Raw genomic sequence first — 17,436 nt, 5'->3', positions numbered from 1 at the left:
TGCAGCACTTAACACTTCCCGAGCTTCCACACACCGCCGTCTGAACCAGTGTTCCCTGGTTCATAATCTCGTGAAATATGCGTAGGCCCAGTGCCCAAACATATTATTGTGTAAACACAGTCATTTGTGTGCATGATGCACAATAACCATCATCAGAGATATTTTTAAAAACTGTGCATTTCTTGGTGGAACAAACGCCTGTTGAAGAGAAAGCCCTTTATCAGAGTTCTTTACTCCAGAACCTTTGTCTTATATTCAAGGTCTCCATGTCAACCTCTGATCCCCTTTTGGTCTGTTTTCATGGCCCTTAACTCTCTCTCTCTCTCTCTCTCTCTCTCTCTCTCTCTCTCTCTCTCTCTCTCTCTCTCTCTCTCTCTCTCTCTCTCTCTCTCTCTCTCTCTCGCTGTTGCTCTGTCTCTCTCTCTGTCTCTCTTTCTCTCTCTGTTGCTCTGTCGCTCTCTCTCTTTTAAACTTCCAGGCAGACTGTTGCTGGCTCCTTCCAGTAAGAATGAATATTGTGCCGGACAGGAAGGGACTGGGGAAAGGGGGGGGGGGGGGGTAGGCCTGAAGGGGCACGAATGAGTGCCATTGCAATGCAGTGAGAGGTGGTGCTAAAAATACCGATTGACACATGGACTCCAATGCACAAACAGGATCACAGACAAACATGGCACCCGATGGCAGCAGGGGAATAGTTCAAGTCCTGATGCAGAAAGACATTCACACACACAATACACTCGCGCACACACACACACACACACACACACACACACACACACACACACACACACACACACACACACACACACACACACACACACACACACACACACACACACACACACAAACAAACACCAGGACCACCGCACACAAGGTATTGACACACACACACAGATACACACACACACACACACACACACAAGCTCATGCACACACAATCACAAACACCCACGTACACACAATATTCATGCACTCACACACACATACAAACACATATTAGTTAATCGTTGTTACACAAATAACTAATCAGCTTGATGCCGTCGTTTATAAGAGTGCTGTTTAATTAAAAAGTCCATGCTGGCAGTGCTTTGTTTCCCTTCATGCCAAGTTGACAGCAACACTTTTCCACACTCAGGGCCCACCTCCTTCAACCAACAAACCCCTAAGTCAGAGCTATCTTCTGTACGGAGAGACCATGGGGACGCCTCTGCTGAATAGAGAACTGGAGATTATGTAATGAGCAGATGTTCAAAGCCATCTGTTCATAATAAAGGTGTTGCGTGTTTACCTGGACCAGCCCTCCTGTGATAATTACAGCTGCTGCTGCCTCACTTCAAATACCCTCTGAGTACCAGGAACCTCTACTTCAACTGTCTGAAGCTCGCTCACTTGTGACAGGGGGCTGATTGCCAACTTCCTGGAGGAATCTGTGGCATCTGTGTCTAGATGTCATCACAACGCCATCTCTCTTTGTGGCCCTTCTGGTGTGCCTTTCCCATTTCTCCCTGCTGTTCCCCGTTTCTTTTTGGAGCGAGTGCGGGGGGGTTGGCCGTAGGGCGGAAGCCGGGGCAGAGCATGATGATGAGCATTGCTGCCCCAGCATCAGGATACAGCCTTAGAGACAACTGTCCTGGCTGGGATTCAACCTGTGTGTGTGTGTGTGTGTGTGTGTGTGTGTGTGTGTGTGTGTGTGTGTGTGTGTGTGTGTGTGTGTGTGTGTGTTTGTATTTTCTTTTATGAGTTTAAGTGTCTCATTCATGTTTAAACCAAACTCCCAGTGGCTCACTGGACTGGGCTTGTCCACAGGGAGAAGAGAAAAGGTCACGAAGAAGAAAGAAAACAATGGCATGCGCATTTCTAACACTTGGGTGCCCCGACTATGCGAAGTCGATAAAAGGAGCATGGGAGTGCTCTCATGTAACACATACTGCACATACACATTATTAACACCACAAATGAGAAAGGCGATGTATCATCAGCCAGCTGTTGCGCACCATTAACGGTTAACAGAAATTAGGCATGCCAATGCTAGCCTTGATAGCCCTCTAGTGACTACATATTGTAGGTGTACAAACCATGTACACTATACATAGAGAACCTCATTGTACTATAATGATTCTGTCTTGCTGTTGCAATGTAACACATTGAAATAGAGCCAGCGTTAACGTCCTTTTATTTTCAAATTGTCAGGATCTATTAGGCAGGCCTCGCACACCTGTGCCTGCTTTTGTTCGCCCATGGTCCCACCGGTCCTAGAATGTTTTTACAACACTACTTAAGTGTGTGTGTGTAAGTGTGCACTTGTACGTGTGTACATTGTTGTATGTGTGTGTTTGCATGTGGGATTGTGGTCGTTAATAAAAACAATACACGCAGTATAATGCAATCCTTTACAATATAAGATGTGCATCTTGGGAACTGGGGTAAAACACACACATGTTATGATCTGGATCTTGTATGTAACCGATCCATTGGCAAGTGGGGCTGGTCTGAACGTAAGCCTATAGTTAATGAAGAGAGTGAATGAGGAAGAGGGCAGAAGTCCTCCCAACATATTTCATGAGAGAGAGCCTGTTTCCCTCTCACACAAGTTCCTTTCCAAAGAATGAAAAGAGTCAATTCAAACCACATGGGCTTTATTGACACAACCAATATTGGCAGTGAGACCCACCAGAATTTAATTAACACTCCTTTTAATTTATGGAGCGGTGTGGTGCAACACCAGTAAATCTGGCAGTTCTCGTCTGACTGTAATTACTGTCATACAGATCTCTGGGCCCCAAGACAATTAAAGGCTATAGCTGAAGGGATTAGGGAGCTCAAAGAATCTGGCTTTCAATTACAAATGTTTCCTCATGATTTCTTGTAAAGTTCGGAACCCCTCCATTGTCTATCTAATGTGTGAGATAATATAACATCCATCAAATCCAGTAAAGTTAGGATTAATTCAACAGTAATTAAAATAATCCAAGATTTTTTTGCTTAAAACTATCCACAAGAGATCCGCAATTTCCCTCGCAATCTTTACCATCTCATTCTAAAAACTGTATTGAGTAATCACCGCTCCTATTGATGGGTCCAGCGTATCTGTTGTTGTTGTTGTTGTTGAGAGGGTTGGGCGTCTGTCAAGACAGTGAGACATACTTGATCAAAAAGGTTATTCCTTTCCGAGGAAAAGGCCTACGCCCCCCCCCCCACCATCTCAACTGATGAGGACATGTCTAGCAAGCTAATTTGATTAGCAAATGGAAGAGGCGATAACACGTTCCATATGCTACAGGGATGGTGATCTCCATATTTCATCGAGGTGCGTGCTCTCATACTCCACATGGGGGATCCTATAGCAGTAATTCATTGCCGGTGTGGGGTGCCGTTTCCAACTGTTCTCAGCCCCATTATAGCAGTCATTCCTCATTATCTGATTAAGAGGAACTTAATGAAACAGCGTTAATGACAGACAGGGGGGCAGAGGTTGCACAGCTTTTTCTAAAACCATAAAAAATAAATGAAAAACCTCCAACGATCCCAAACTAATTCTATGGCTTTATACGTTTTCCTCTTTCCTTGTTTTGTGTCATCATGTTGTTATGGCAAACTATCACTGATGTATCCTGCTTCCAATAATTGGCTGAGAACATTATTCTATTGCTTTTTGCCTTGACTCTGAAACCATCATTCTTATACATGTTTGTATAGTACAGACTTTGATTTAGACATGGATTATATGAGGTATACAGGACATCTTAAAGTACTAATGTATTACCAGATCCATTGATATATTCAGTTGTGTGCCACAATGTTCATTATGCTACAATATAATCAGGACTTATTTGTAACAAGTTCTGGAGCCATTAGTGTTAGTAAGATCTTAATCTCAACATTCATCCATTTACAGACTACTCATTTGGTTTTAAATGATTGTTTTTTTATTGCAGAGAGAGCAGTCCAGTTCATTGCCATAAGCCATAATAGGAAGGAGATGAATGCAGAAAATGGCTTCATAATCACTTGCCCTCACTCTAAAAGTTTGTCAGTAATTGTCCATAAGGCCAGATAAACACAACCATGTCCACTGTGCTTGGAACAGCAGGGTAGTGTTCAAGAGTCGCTTCACACAATACCAATGGCAGTTTACCAGTGCATGTGATCGCAGTGTTATGTATTACATGGTAACACAGAATTGTGCTGTAGGATTTTCTTTACATTAAAGTTGTAATGCAGAACATGAGGTACAACAGCACACTGAAAAGGGAAATACAGCACTCGTAGGATTGTAGCATAGGCTTAGCACACCACACAGGGATAGAGTTGCCAAAAGCAATATTTTGTATACCACAATTCATAGCAGAGTAGAAATGTCAAAGACCAAAGAGGAAAAATAACCCATATTGAGGGGCCGATGTATTTGGAAGATGAGCAGCTAGGATTCAAATTTCACTCATTTGACATTTTATTAATCTAAAACATAAAGTATAAAACGAGCCTTTGAAATATTTCACTTGTCTGACATGAATTGCAGTATATCCTTCTCTAAGAGCCAAACAGAGCCATGTCATTGCATGGGCCAACAGCCTGGTCCAGCTGCATCTCCATTAGGATATGATGGGAACCTTTTCCAGGTAGTTAAAACACTACAGGCCCTCCAGGTAAGCACTCTGAGTACAGCAAAAGAAACTGATTCTACCCCACCCATCAAGTATTGGGTTGGTTTGAATGGGGGGAAAATGTATAAAATCAGAATCACTTAATCTATTCAAATCAAAGCCAACTTCAGACTGTGGAGTGTATACACTTCCTTTATTATAGAAACAGGTGGGGAATTCTATTCCCCCCTATTTAATCCACTAATCACAACCCACCCGACCCCTTCAACCGAAGCAGTGACATTTCATGGTTGCAATTTGACTTTATAATGACTTAAAGTGCTTTAGCTCCCTCCTCTTTCCTGGGAAGCAAATGTTTGGCCCAACGAATGACCTCATCTTCTGATATTTTTCTTTCTTTATCCTGACCGGCGACCAAAGATTTTTTCAGCGATGAGGTCACTAATTAACGAAAACAAATTAAGGACCAACAAGAGATTATTCCAGAAAGACCCTGTCCCTGTCTAAGGAATACAAGCTTTTAATCATCTATCGCTTTGATGAACGACACGCGAGAAAAACAAGCTAAATCAAATCAAAGCAAGAGCAAACCCATCCCCAGAACAGAACCCCGGGGTGATTAAGCACGTGGAGCCGCAGGGCAGGGCGGCACAGAACAAAGTACTTCACAGTTTGATGCGAGTGGGAATAAAATAAAATGGATTGGAGTGGAACCTCTTCATGAACAGAATGTTAAGGCGTCGGGGAGGGAGGAAATAAAGATAACAAATCAATAAAACATTGGTTTAATCAAATTTTGATGTGATTTGGGAAATAAAATAAATTGAATAGGGGTTGATTCAGGTAAAAACTGAAATGTTAACAAGATGAAAAAATACTGGTGTCGGAAAGGGCTGCAATAAAAATAACTTCAACGACAAAACCAAAGTATTGAACTTAAGTCAAATTTTGACGTGAATGGGAGAAGAGAAAAAATGATGGTTGGTTTCATCAGGAAGGGAGGAAATGGAAATAACTGAACAATTGAAATGGAATGAGTGTACTGGGCTTCTAAATGGAAAAAGGCGAGGGTACCATGCGGTGCAAGCCTCACTCCTCCATCAGTGCTTCACCCTTCCTCCCATCGTCATCCTCCTCCTCCTCATTCACACTCGTTCTCCCGCAGCACGTTGAACATGTTGACAGTGAGGTTCCCGGGGGGCACAGCCTCCTTCTTCCTGGACTCCCTGAAGCCCTCGTCTTCGTCGTCACCGTCTCGGTCCTCGTCGTCGTCCGCGTCCCGGTCCCTCTCCTCCTCCTCCGGCTCCGTGCTGGACTCCTCGAGCTCCTCCTCTTCCTCCCGCTCCCCGGCCTCGTCGCCCTCCGTCCGTCCCTGCAGGGCGATGATCTCCGGCAGGTCCGGGTGGTTCTCCCAGTTTCCTGCGGGAGCGTTAAATAATACTGCTGCTGAGGCTGCTTTATGACTCCCCTAAGCAGGTGGATCCACGTCCTCATGGTGAAACACGGCCCTCTCTATCTTCGTCTTACCCTTCAGGCAGCTGTAGCTCGGAGGACGCAGACAGAGACACAGCCGGCCGTCCACAGCCAGCCTCAGGAGGCTGTTGGCCGCGCGGTACACGTCATTTCGAGCCGCCTTCGCCGTCTTGTAGCATCTCTTCTCTGCCCAGGCTAGATAGCAAGCCCACATCACAATGTATGAGATTAGGCCAGCAGCAGAAAATCAACAGCAGTTCTAACAGTCAGGAACAGAAGTATGGCTGAACACAGGTAGAGATGAAATGTAAACTAGAACTGACAGGAACTGACTGTCAATTAACTCATGTCCAGTCTTTATTATGGTATGATGCCCCAAACGCCTACATGGTGATCATAGGAAATGTTTAGAACTAAATAACTCTTTGGTGCAGCCATCATGGATTTACACACAGCTAGTGAGGGCCCCAGAGGGATTCACGTTGACAGTACACAATCTATACAACAATACACTCAGGGAAAATACAATCCAAATGTTCATAGAAAGAAGGGTTGATTAAGATTGATTAACGAACTCGCAATAACTCATCCTGACATCGTCAATGGGAGCCTCTATCTGTATCTTCTTTCAAAGTTGTAATCCAGAAGCAAACACTATTCCATCTCTTTCTAGGGTGCGTTTCTGTTCCACATCAATATCTGGGTCTGGATTTCTTTTTCATTTTATTTGTTTGGGCTTTGTGCCTTAAGGACAGAGCGTGATGACAGACTTGAAAATGGATTGAAATAGAGCAGGATGACATGGTGCATCTCAAATCTGGGTCTTTTCAGGGCATCTTGCCCTTATGGTCAGCACACTAGCAGGCGGAGCCGCCATAGTGGGCGTCTCTTTAACCCTCCTCCTTTACTGAATAGCTCTGTGTTTCAACGGGTAAAGAAATGGCGCTCCCTTACCCTCACACACATCCCAGGCGGTCCAGCTGGGCTCCGGTTTGTCGTAGTCCCCCAGGCTGTGGTGTTTGGGGGCGTCCTCCAGGCTGGGATGCTTGAGCTTCAGCAGGGAGAGGAAGCTGGTGCGCTCACACAGGTACCCCACTGAGCTGTAGGGCTCCTGCAGCTGGGACACCGGGTAGATGCCCGCTAGGATCTGCACGGCAGCGGGAACAACACATCCACCATAGACACAGGAGGGAGATCAATAACAGCCAGCAGGAAAGGACAGGAACAACACATCCACCATAGACACAGGAGGGAGGTCAATGACAGCCAGCAGGAAAAGACAGGAACAACACATCCACCATAGACACAGGAGGGAGGTCAATGACAGCCAGCAGGAAAGGACAGGAACAGACTTAAATACTTTGATTAAAAGTAGAACAATGTATTCATGGATACAGCCCATGCATACCTTAAATCCCAAGGTTTTTCTTGACATACTGCTTATCATTTACACACTCAAACACACTCAACAATCGAGCGGCGCCAGAAGTCCCCTGTTTACGCACCTGTAGCTGTTTGTCCACCCGGGAAGGAAAGACCAGGCCGGGACAGTCGCACAGTTTGACCGTGGGGGTGAGGTAGTAGGTCTGGAAGTATTTGGTGTGGCCCGGGGTACGAGAGACGCTCACCACCTTCCTTCCAACCAGGCTGTTGATCACAGACGACTTGCCGACGTTCGGAAAACCTGGAAAAAATGTGTAAAAGATTTCCTTCATACTCATATCTGTAAGGCAGGAGCTATCGCTAGTTAGTCTCATCGCAGATACTTTATACGAAATGACTCATAGCGAAGTCAGATACATGTTATTAAGGAACAGATAGGATTTAGGCATCTTACAGACGGATGCCTACCGGTTGGCTGTGACATTGGAGATCAAACCCAGTGCCTCCCGGCTTGGGGTCGAACACCCATAGTCACCGCCCCACCCAACCGCCTGTACTAGGGCCTGACAAGATGTTTTCAGGTTTAACCGCAGGTTGGCCAAGTGATTGTGTACCTATGCAGCCCAGTGTGAGAATCCCATCCTTGTACAGTTCCTCAGAGGGCCTGCTCATCTCCATCGCCGCATCGCTCTGGTGCTCCATGAGCACCTGATCCAGCGGATCCCCTGCTGGCTCCCCGTCTGGTCGCTCGGCAACAGCATCTCGATTGATCTTCTTCTCCCAGCTGGCCAGGTCAACTATGGAGAGGGTGGGCAACGTTGAAAGAGGTGAAAAATGTCAAAATGCCGGTTTAGGAAAGTGCTCCATTTATTCAGATGACCTATTGATGCATGCATTAAGAGAACGCACTTTATTATTTCAACTACTTTATTGTGAAATGGGACTAGATACAGCCTGTGATTCAGGTTATTGTAATGTCTCAGCTTTAGAGCGTGGGTCTTAATGGCTGCGTTACAGTGGAACGGTTCAATGATCTGGTGGTAATAGGCTGCTCCACAAGGAAGGCCCCTACATTCACGGTGTTTAGATCCACATTACGAACCATTTCTCAAATAAGAAAAGTTATAGCTCGAAATTACGGCAGATATATAATCCCATTAGGGTTGAGTCAATATATGGCCAGCTGCAGTCTGCTGCGCCACGGTGAGAAAATGACTTCCCCCTCTGACCAAACCCGCATTGGGAGGATGCCGCACCTTTTCCAGCCGTGATCTCCCGACAGGCCTTCATGATATCTGTAGGGCCTCCAGCCTGGCCACAGCCAGCTTTCTTCCTCAGCCTCTTTTTCTGAAGCACTAGAGAGCAAGACAAGGAGAAGCAACCAAAGTTAACAAAACAACTGCGCCTCTACAAAGACCTGATGAAATCCTATGAAAGAACTTGGATTGACGACTGTGGCAGAGAAACTTCAATATCAGAGCATGAGTAACGTTTGGAACTATAATTAATTGTGACTGAATCAAAAGAGAACAGGAGTTTATTTGAGGTCAGCAGGACCGTCACTAGAGGCCTCTTCATCAGTTGGCCGATATGTGCTTATAAAATGATCCGTAGGACATTCACAGATCATTTGGTGTCGCTGGAAATTCCACCGATAAAGGACTGATAGCCTGATTAAATAGCACATTGAAGCAAGGTTATTTGCACGCTTAATAAAACCAAATTATCTGAAAACATATCAGGGTATGCTCCAAGGAACGCAATAGTGACACTTAAACAGGTTGTATTTGACTAACTATTCCAAAATCAAGGAAAAAATATCAGTAGTAAGTTCACTGTGGAGGTCAGTGGCTTTCGGATCTACTCTGGTCCACTGGTCCGAGACCAACTCTGTTAAGGCTTCAATGTGCAGCGGGCTGCACACCAGAACAGCCAAGTACTGCACAGTGTCATAGTAGAAAGATCAACACATGTTTGAAAATCCCATTTTAGGTCTTGTTCAGTGTTTAATATACTGGGTGGGACTAGATAAGGGTTTGAGCAGTGCTGGGAGTTACAGTGCGGATGTATGGCATTGCGATGAGCGTGCGGTGATTGAGAACCGGACCCACTTTGGCTCCAATTAAGGAAAAAAGTGGTTTGCAGTTGCACATTGTGCATATGTTTTAGTGACATTGCAACACAGCACTAGCAAGAGTATGTGGAGAAAAAACCCACATGCACAATCTTAACTGGAATCTATTACCTAATTCCCAGCAGCCGGTTATTTATAATCGGTAGAGCTTCATGATATATTCTGCACAAGCGGAGATCATTTTATGGTGGTAGAGGATAGTGATTCTGGCACTGTTCTTCCTACTTAGCCTGCTCTGCGGACTAATTGTACTCAGCCCTACGCATCCTCTACTCCCCCAAAGTCAGTCAATAAACGATTCCATCTTTGTCTCCTCCTCACATAACGAGACTTCAAATGCTACGGTTTCACAAAATCCACTGATCTGTAGTATCATATTAACCTAAAGTTGCAATGTGGAATATTGAGTCCGTCATAAATAGATGGTGGGAGACTTTAAGAATTAAAAAACTAAATTGTTCAGGCCACTCCACCCCCACCCAACTATCATAGGTCAGCAGACGGGTGGTGTGAGTGGGAGGGGTTTTAGGAGTGTCGAAAGCAGGTTTCTTGTAAGCAAAGAGAGAGCTAAGGGCTGGCCATCATTCCATATTTGTAGCATTTATCAGTCCTCATGTACTGGTCTCAACGCGTCACACATGTTGAGCACAGCAAGTCTAAAATGAACTGCCACATCTTAAACCATTCTGGGTCTATGGTCTGTACAAAAAAATCTGATGAAATAGAAGTGGCAATATCTTCAGATCTGAAGCTATCCCCCCCGCGGCGGGGTGGTCGGAGGTCTCCCAACCCTTTCTTCAAGTGCTTCACCGCTTTCTTGATAGGAAAATGGAGTGGGTCACGCACGGTATATATATATATATATATATATAGATAGATAGATAGAGATATATATATAGATAGATAGAGATATATAGATATATATTTCTATTTGGGTTAATTATATTATCTGTTCAAACTGATTTATTTGAGATGATTTATCATTGAAAATGTATATTTTGATAATGCAGAGAATACATTTGTTTATCCACATTTATCATAATTTAATTAATCATGTACAGTATATAGGCTATATGGCTAAAAGGCAATGTGGGTCAGGTTCTTCCCAACCCCCACAGAGCCCTTACTGTGCCCACCTGTGGCGTAGGCCTGTCCGGGGTGGGAGGTGAAGCAGACCGTCAGCAGGTGGGGGAACTGGGAGGCCAGGTAGTGTTTCCAGGCGATCACTAGCGGGGGGGGACACAGATCGGCCTTGTTGAGCACCAACACCACCTGCTTGCGCAGCTCCTCTGTGATGTAGCTGTACAAGGAGGGGGGGAACTGCAGCACCTAGGGGCCGCACAATTGAGAGACAGTCAAGTATTAGACTGGGGGAAACATAGACAGAGGAAATGACATGAAGCACTTGGAGATATGGATTCATCTCTTCAGTCAGTGTTATTCTGTAAAGTCCTCCTGACTGCTCTCAGTAAAACACAATGAGGTCGAACATAGAGGAAGATAATCTTAACATGTAGAACAGAAACTAAAAAGTTAGAGACCCATTCCTAGACACGTTTCTTGAAGCCGGTTGCAGTTAAAAGTCTTTTACCACCAGAATTTGATACCAGAAAACACAGTAAACAGACAGAGGAAAGCAGCACGGAGGCCAGTGGAAAAATGGCTTTAGGGCCTGTGACCACGTAGCGTTGTTCTCTAGCGGAAGAGCACTAGCCAGGCGCTGGGGAGCACTGGGACGACGCGCTAGTTGTATGTTAGACTAGCGCCGCCCCTTTGTTTTTTAAGATCTAAATATCTAACATCTAAAAGAGCCCTCATTCAGGGGTGTTTTACAAAAGCTATTTGATGCCACCTAGTGGTGCCAAGACAAACCACCGAGACAGACCAGGTCACTGTTTACTTACCGGATGCCTGATGTCCACGATGAGCAGGATAACATCAGACATCTCTAACACTCTCCACAACTGCCTCCATGTCTAAAAACACAATGGGAAGAAAGGCCCATTAGTCAAAATCTCCCTCGGTTTCCATGACAAACAGAAGTGGATAAATCAACCAACCATCATGAGTTGCAGTGTACACCCGTAAGCACCCCGAAGGGTGAAGGCCTGGACATTGAGCTGCACTGAAGAGCCTCACGTCATGCGACTCACCTCCAGATTGTGCTCAAAGTGGCTGAGGGAGCCCGGGGGGTTTCTGGAGTGCAGGTCATCCAGGTACTCCCGGTAAGACTTCTCCTCTTTCCTCAGCAGCTGCTCGCGGGTCATGTCGTAGGTCCACGATGGTCGTCTTGGGATACCAAGACCTGCCATCGAATAATTTAGTTCCCATTAAAAGATGCCATGGCATAACAATCTCACTTTCTGAGGTTTTCTAACATTAATACGAGTTCCCCTAGCCTCCCCCAGCACTAGGCATTCTGCTCCACCTTTGAAAAAAACGAAGCTCAGAGGCTGTTTTGGAATTGTCCCCGTATGAAGTCATAAGGGGAGATGCCACCTCCCCGTTCTCTGCCTTGCCAGCCCAGAGAGTATGGCCCGCCAATGAGCTACGGCCGTGCGAGCGCTGTGTGTGTGTGTGTGTGTGTGTGTGTGTGTGTGTGTGTGTGTGTGTGTGTGTGTGTGTGTGTGTGTGTGTGTGTGTGTGTGTGTGTGTGTGTGTGTGTGTGTGTGTGTGTGTGTGTGTGTGTGTGTGTGTGTGTGTGTCTGTAGTTGGGGTTATCTCAGCCATCGTTGAGCCCTGCTGCCTGCGAGGCACCAACACCGCAAAGCACCACCGCCCGGCAGCAGGCAGCGAAGTGATGTGGAAGAACCAGAGACGTCGGAGAACCCGACGCAGTGATTCATAATATCGTCTGGAGGTGAACACAGCTTTTGGCCGTGATAATATGCATTATTTGATATGTATTATATGATATTATTTAGATATAGAGCTACACTTCTTTGTTATCGTTGTGCCCCACTGCCTGCCGCCCGCTGCCGCGAGGAACCACCACCGCAAAGCACCACCGCCCGGCAGCCGGCAGCGGGCAGCCCGCTGTTCAGTCTACTTCAGATTGATGTGGAAGTGGAAGAACCAGAGACGTCGGAGAACCCGACGCAGTCGTTTGAGATTCATAATATCGTCTGTAGGCGAACACAGCTTTTGGCCATGATAATACGTATTATATGTAGGAGTGTAACAGTACACAAAAGTCACAGTTCAGTACGTACCTCGGTTTTGAAGTCACGGTACGGTACGGTTCATAGTCAAGGGGAAAATGTAAAACAACTGCTTGTTTGTCAACAACGGAATGGCCGTAGATCACCAGCAATGAAAACACCAATAAACTTGGTTACGGCATTTGCATTTCTGAATTCCCAGACAGGGGTTGTTGAAATATGAGCTGGGTTTGCACAGCTTGTTTTTTTTCAAAGCAACAGTGATAGTAACACCTGGATGGTTCGTTTTCAAATGCGTGTGCATGTTAAAGTGCTGTGCGTAGACACTGAGAGCCCTCTCCGTAGAGCGTGGTCCTATTGGTCGACGCAACGGAGACGCTGTGATTGGTCCTCTAACAAAATCTAACAAAATCATTTCTGGAATCACTTCTTCGGTTTGACTTTGCACCTTAATTACTTTGTACATTGTTTACTTTGCACCTTAAGGACCAATTAAACAACAAATAAGATTTGAAATTCTTTGGAAGTTTATTTACAACACTACTTACATGGTTTGTAGTCAACATATAAGATTGATCGGGTGGCGAATTGCATTGCGCGTCCGATATGCCGACGAAGAGCTGCTGAGGGGTCTCCGTAGTTACAGAGTCGGATATGGAGTTGGATTGGTATACTTTGGCTAAATGGTCCAGGGGGGAACTCAGACTTCAAGTTTTATATTCCGCATCTCAAAACAAGCCTTTACATTCGCCATATTAACGCTATGTACGCCACATTTACGCACCGCGGTCTACCTCTGTAACCACACCGAAGTGCATGTACCGTGACGGTTCGGTACAAATACGTGTATCGTTACACCCCTAATGATATGATATGTATTATAAGATTTTATTTAGATATATAGCTCCAGGACTGTAACGCAAGTGTTGTACACTTCCTTGTTATTTGGATAACCGTTCTGCTGTAGGTGTTGTGGCGTGTTACACGTCGGACTCTCATCTCTGGTATTTCCACAACGAGACTCTTAGTGGGGTTTATCTCAGCCATGGTTGAGAAGGACTTGGGGGGGGGGGGGGGGGGGGGGAAGGAACTTTGGCCTTGACCCCCTGAAGTACATGAACCAAGACACGGAGGAGAAAGGCATTGTTGCCCACGATTGTCTCCCGCTTGAGCCCCGCTTCCCGCTGCCCGCTGCAGGAGGCAGTGGTGCCTAAGCGCTGCCCACTGCCCGCTGCCCGCTGCCGAGGCGGTGGTCCCTTGACAGCGAGGCTCCGGTGGGAGACAATCAAGGTGAACAACCGCGGGCAACAATCCCTTTCTCCTCCATGTCGTGGTTCAGTCTACTTCAGATTGATGTGGACGTGGAAGAATCAGATACGTCGGAGAACCCGATGCAGTCGTTTGAGATTCATGATATCGTCTGGAGGCGCACACAGCTTTTGGCCGTGATAATATATATTATATGATATATATTTACTGAACACGGCCAAAGGCTGTGTGCGCCTCACCATTGCGATACATCCAGTGTAAACAGAGCGCATGGTACCGTGGCCGCAATCTGCTCAGGGCCACACCCCCACCCTCCTCCTTGACCCGCCTCTCTCCTCCTCATTTGCATTAAAGCTACAGACACCGAACGGCGCGTTTGGGGAAAGATCAATGTGTGACTGGCTCGTAGTGGCTGTAATTCTGCACCATGGCTGAATTTCGGGAACGTCTTCAAATGTTACGTTAGGGGCCCACTCTATATTAAAGCATAAAGTAGCATGCAATGGGACCTTTAACTTCCCTACTCTGTTGCTTTGTCAAAAGTGTCTAAGGACAGTCACAGTACCGGTCTGGGTGATCAAACCATCGTAACCTTCTCTCCGGGTTTTCCCAGAACATCCGCTACCAACGTCATTTGTCCAAATGGCCAAATACCAATTCTGCCATTTAGTGTGAGCGCACATGCCATGAATGTGAAAATGGTAATATAGCACTTATGTTGGAATCAGGGTGCATCGGTCAGAGTTTGTGGACAACATCACAGGGAATCGCCATATAGGTAAATATCTTATCGCAAAGATAAGAAATGACCATTGTCTACAATTATTTCAGACACGTTAATGGAAAATGCTCTTTAGGCAGAATCAGCACGAAAAAGCGATTTGGACAAATCATGTTGGTCAAGAATGTACTAGTGATGACATGAGGGAGGGTTACAATGGTTCATGGCACAGACCAGTGTTGTCCTTTAACAGGAATAACACACTGCGTTCAATGAGTGTAGATAGAGTGGACATGGCCCCACCTTTGTCTGCGGGGTAGATGTCACCGATGTTGATCTCCATCTCTTTCTCTGAGACGGGCTGAAGGATCTTCTCCCTGGCCACCTTCTTCCGCTTCTCCACCTCCTCTTTAGTTTCCCTCTCAAAGTGCAGCCGGAACCTGATTCCATGGGAGTAAGTAGGTTCAGTCAAGTCATTAACTCTGATTTAAATAATGTTTGTTTAACAAGAAACAAGTCTAAAATCCTCAGGTCCAAACCAAACCAGTTTACAGATTTAAATTTGTCTCCATATTCTTTTTAATACATGGCCTGTTTTAGTTATGCTGTGGAGAGACATAGAGACGTTGCTCTAATTAGAACATAATAATTGCTTCCAGGTTCCTATAAAAACATCTGGAAAAGGGTTCAATTTTCTGGTATGTACTTCATAGCACTCTTGGGTAAATGTCAGAGAGATGTTGCTTATCCAGTAGTTGGCATGCCCGTGTTCCTTCCTAGAAATGGACATTACGGGCAATGGTTTCAACCAGTTAAACAACAAGAACCTCCTTATAACAGAAAACAAAAAAATTATCTGGTTTCTTATTTTCTGACTTCTCTTCGGCTCCTGCCTGTCAAGCAATCTCATAATACGACTAACCCTAAACAATATGGATGAGTAATCGTATAATACTTGCAGAGATACAAAATAAGTCATAGGGTTCTCCTATTGCTAAGGTCAACAAATTAAAACCTTGTCATACATTTCAACGATAGAACGTTTACCTTAAAACGTCCATGTTAGTAGGACAATTGCGGTTAACAACCCAGTCACTTTGCTCACACTCAAATGTGCTTGCAGCAGAGACAGACAGGAGTATAATCAGCTGGCAGAGGGTATCATGATATCTCATGACATCCACGGCTACTGTAGAGTATCAATTCACAACGTCTGCTCCGAAGTTATCTAAAAGCACACTAGAATGTACTTAAGCCTGAGTGGAAACTCAGTGATCACACACATACTTCACTTGAAAATTTCCCTGTTTCTTCTTTATTATCAAAGTGGAATGTGGATGACATCTCACCTGTTGGGGTCATGTCTCCCTTCTCTGCCAGGCTGTTGATTGATCCTCCTAATATCAGCGGCCTCGCTATCTGATGTGTCAGACTGCCTCTCTGCTCCTCTCTCCACGCTGGCATTGCGGCTGCTTGGCCCGGACCCATCACCTTTGAGTCAGCATGCGACAATATGCCAATTAAAAAGTCGATTAGTCGAATTGTCTTTGTAGGACTCTTACTCTTATGACTCCAAAGTGTACATTCAACTACACCAATAACTAAACTTATTGGTGTAGTGTTTGCTGATCGTTAAACAATAAATACAACAAATATATATGACCGATATAAATGGCCCGTGAACGATCTATTTTCACTTTCTACTGTATTGTTTTTACTGTTACGAGTGCGTAGCGACACCGTGAAGAGCATTTCTGTCAAAGTGCTAGCTTACATGCTGGGCTAGGCTAACATTACATGATGTCAACGACTGTGTCCCAGCAGCCCGACACATCCCATCTCTAACCCACCGTGGGTTGCATCATAACCGGCTGGACGGACAGGGTATTCACTCAAACATCATGGCTTAAGTTGAGGTAGGGACATACTGGTATTGCCTTGTGAAGGCAAGTATATTAGTTGTTCTGGCGTATACGTATAGAGATAAGAACTATCAGCATCAGCAACAACAAAAAAAGGGAGAATGGTATATTTGCTTAAGTATTCCCCTCCATATAGCTACTAGATGTCACCGTTCCCGGTGCCACGGCACCCCACGCTACATAGCTTAGCGGTAACACCGTGGCTGTGTGTCATTAGCCTCGCGTTAACGTTACCTCTCTTCCTCTCCCGTTTGACTTGAAGCTGCTTCTTCTTCTGTTTGTTGCTGAATGGCTTCTTACGAGGCATACTTAAATGGAAATATATTTGTTTTGTATAAAGTCAGAGGTCTGCCTCGGCTTTGAAACTCCCCTAGCTATTCTACGCTCTCTAACTATCGTTATTTACATGAAGTTTCTCGACTCCTACACTTTTCAATGACGCCATATTCACTGCAGAGAATGGCGGACGAAACCAAATCTCCACGGTTCAAAATAGGTTCGCACTGCAGTAAGCATCTTAGTGCTGTTATTATTTTTAAACATTGATTATAGGCCATTAACCAAAAAGGAAGATGGTTATCATACTGACGGCCGTCGGTTCACGTTTAGTCGGAAGCATAAATGTTACAAAAATTGGTATCGTCCCGTTTGTAAACACAACACGCACCGTGTAACATCCCACTAGTCCAAATGGAAGACTTTCGTTATATGAATATCATATTGTTTGAGGGTCTATATTTTCTCGATTAAATTCAACAAAGTAATACAA

General features: G+C 45.1%; 1 protein-coding gene across 1 annotated transcript; it reads right to left on the bottom strand.

Annotated features, from left to right (window-relative positions):
* Positions 1-3,903: 3,903 nt before the first annotated feature.
* gnl1 (guanine nucleotide binding protein-like 1) lies at positions 3,904-17,225 on the bottom strand. The gene is made up of 12 exons (XM_060064081.1): positions 16,902-17,225; positions 16,095-16,236; positions 15,049-15,185; positions 11,748-11,899; positions 11,499-11,570; positions 10,731-10,923; positions 8,717-8,815; positions 8,075-8,257; positions 7,583-7,761; positions 7,032-7,224; positions 6,132-6,272; positions 3,904-6,023 (listed from the first exon to the last, which is right to left on the bottom strand). The coding sequence occupies exons 1-12, from the start codon at positions 16,972-16,974 to the stop codon at positions 5,746-5,748; spliced, it is 1,842 nt and encodes a 613-aa protein (XP_059920064.1). The 5' UTR covers positions 16,975-17,225; the 3' UTR covers positions 3,904-5,745.
* Positions 17,226-17,436: the final 211 nt, after the last annotated feature.

This window comes from Gadus macrocephalus, chromosome 11 (assembly GCF_031168955.1).
Source record: "Gadus macrocephalus chromosome 11, ASM3116895v1".
NCBI classification, from domain to species: Eukaryota; Metazoa; Chordata; class Actinopteri; order Gadiformes; family Gadidae; genus Gadus; species Gadus macrocephalus.
Note: the sequence above shows the minus strand (reverse complement) of the source record. Positions and strands in the feature narration are given on the sequence as shown.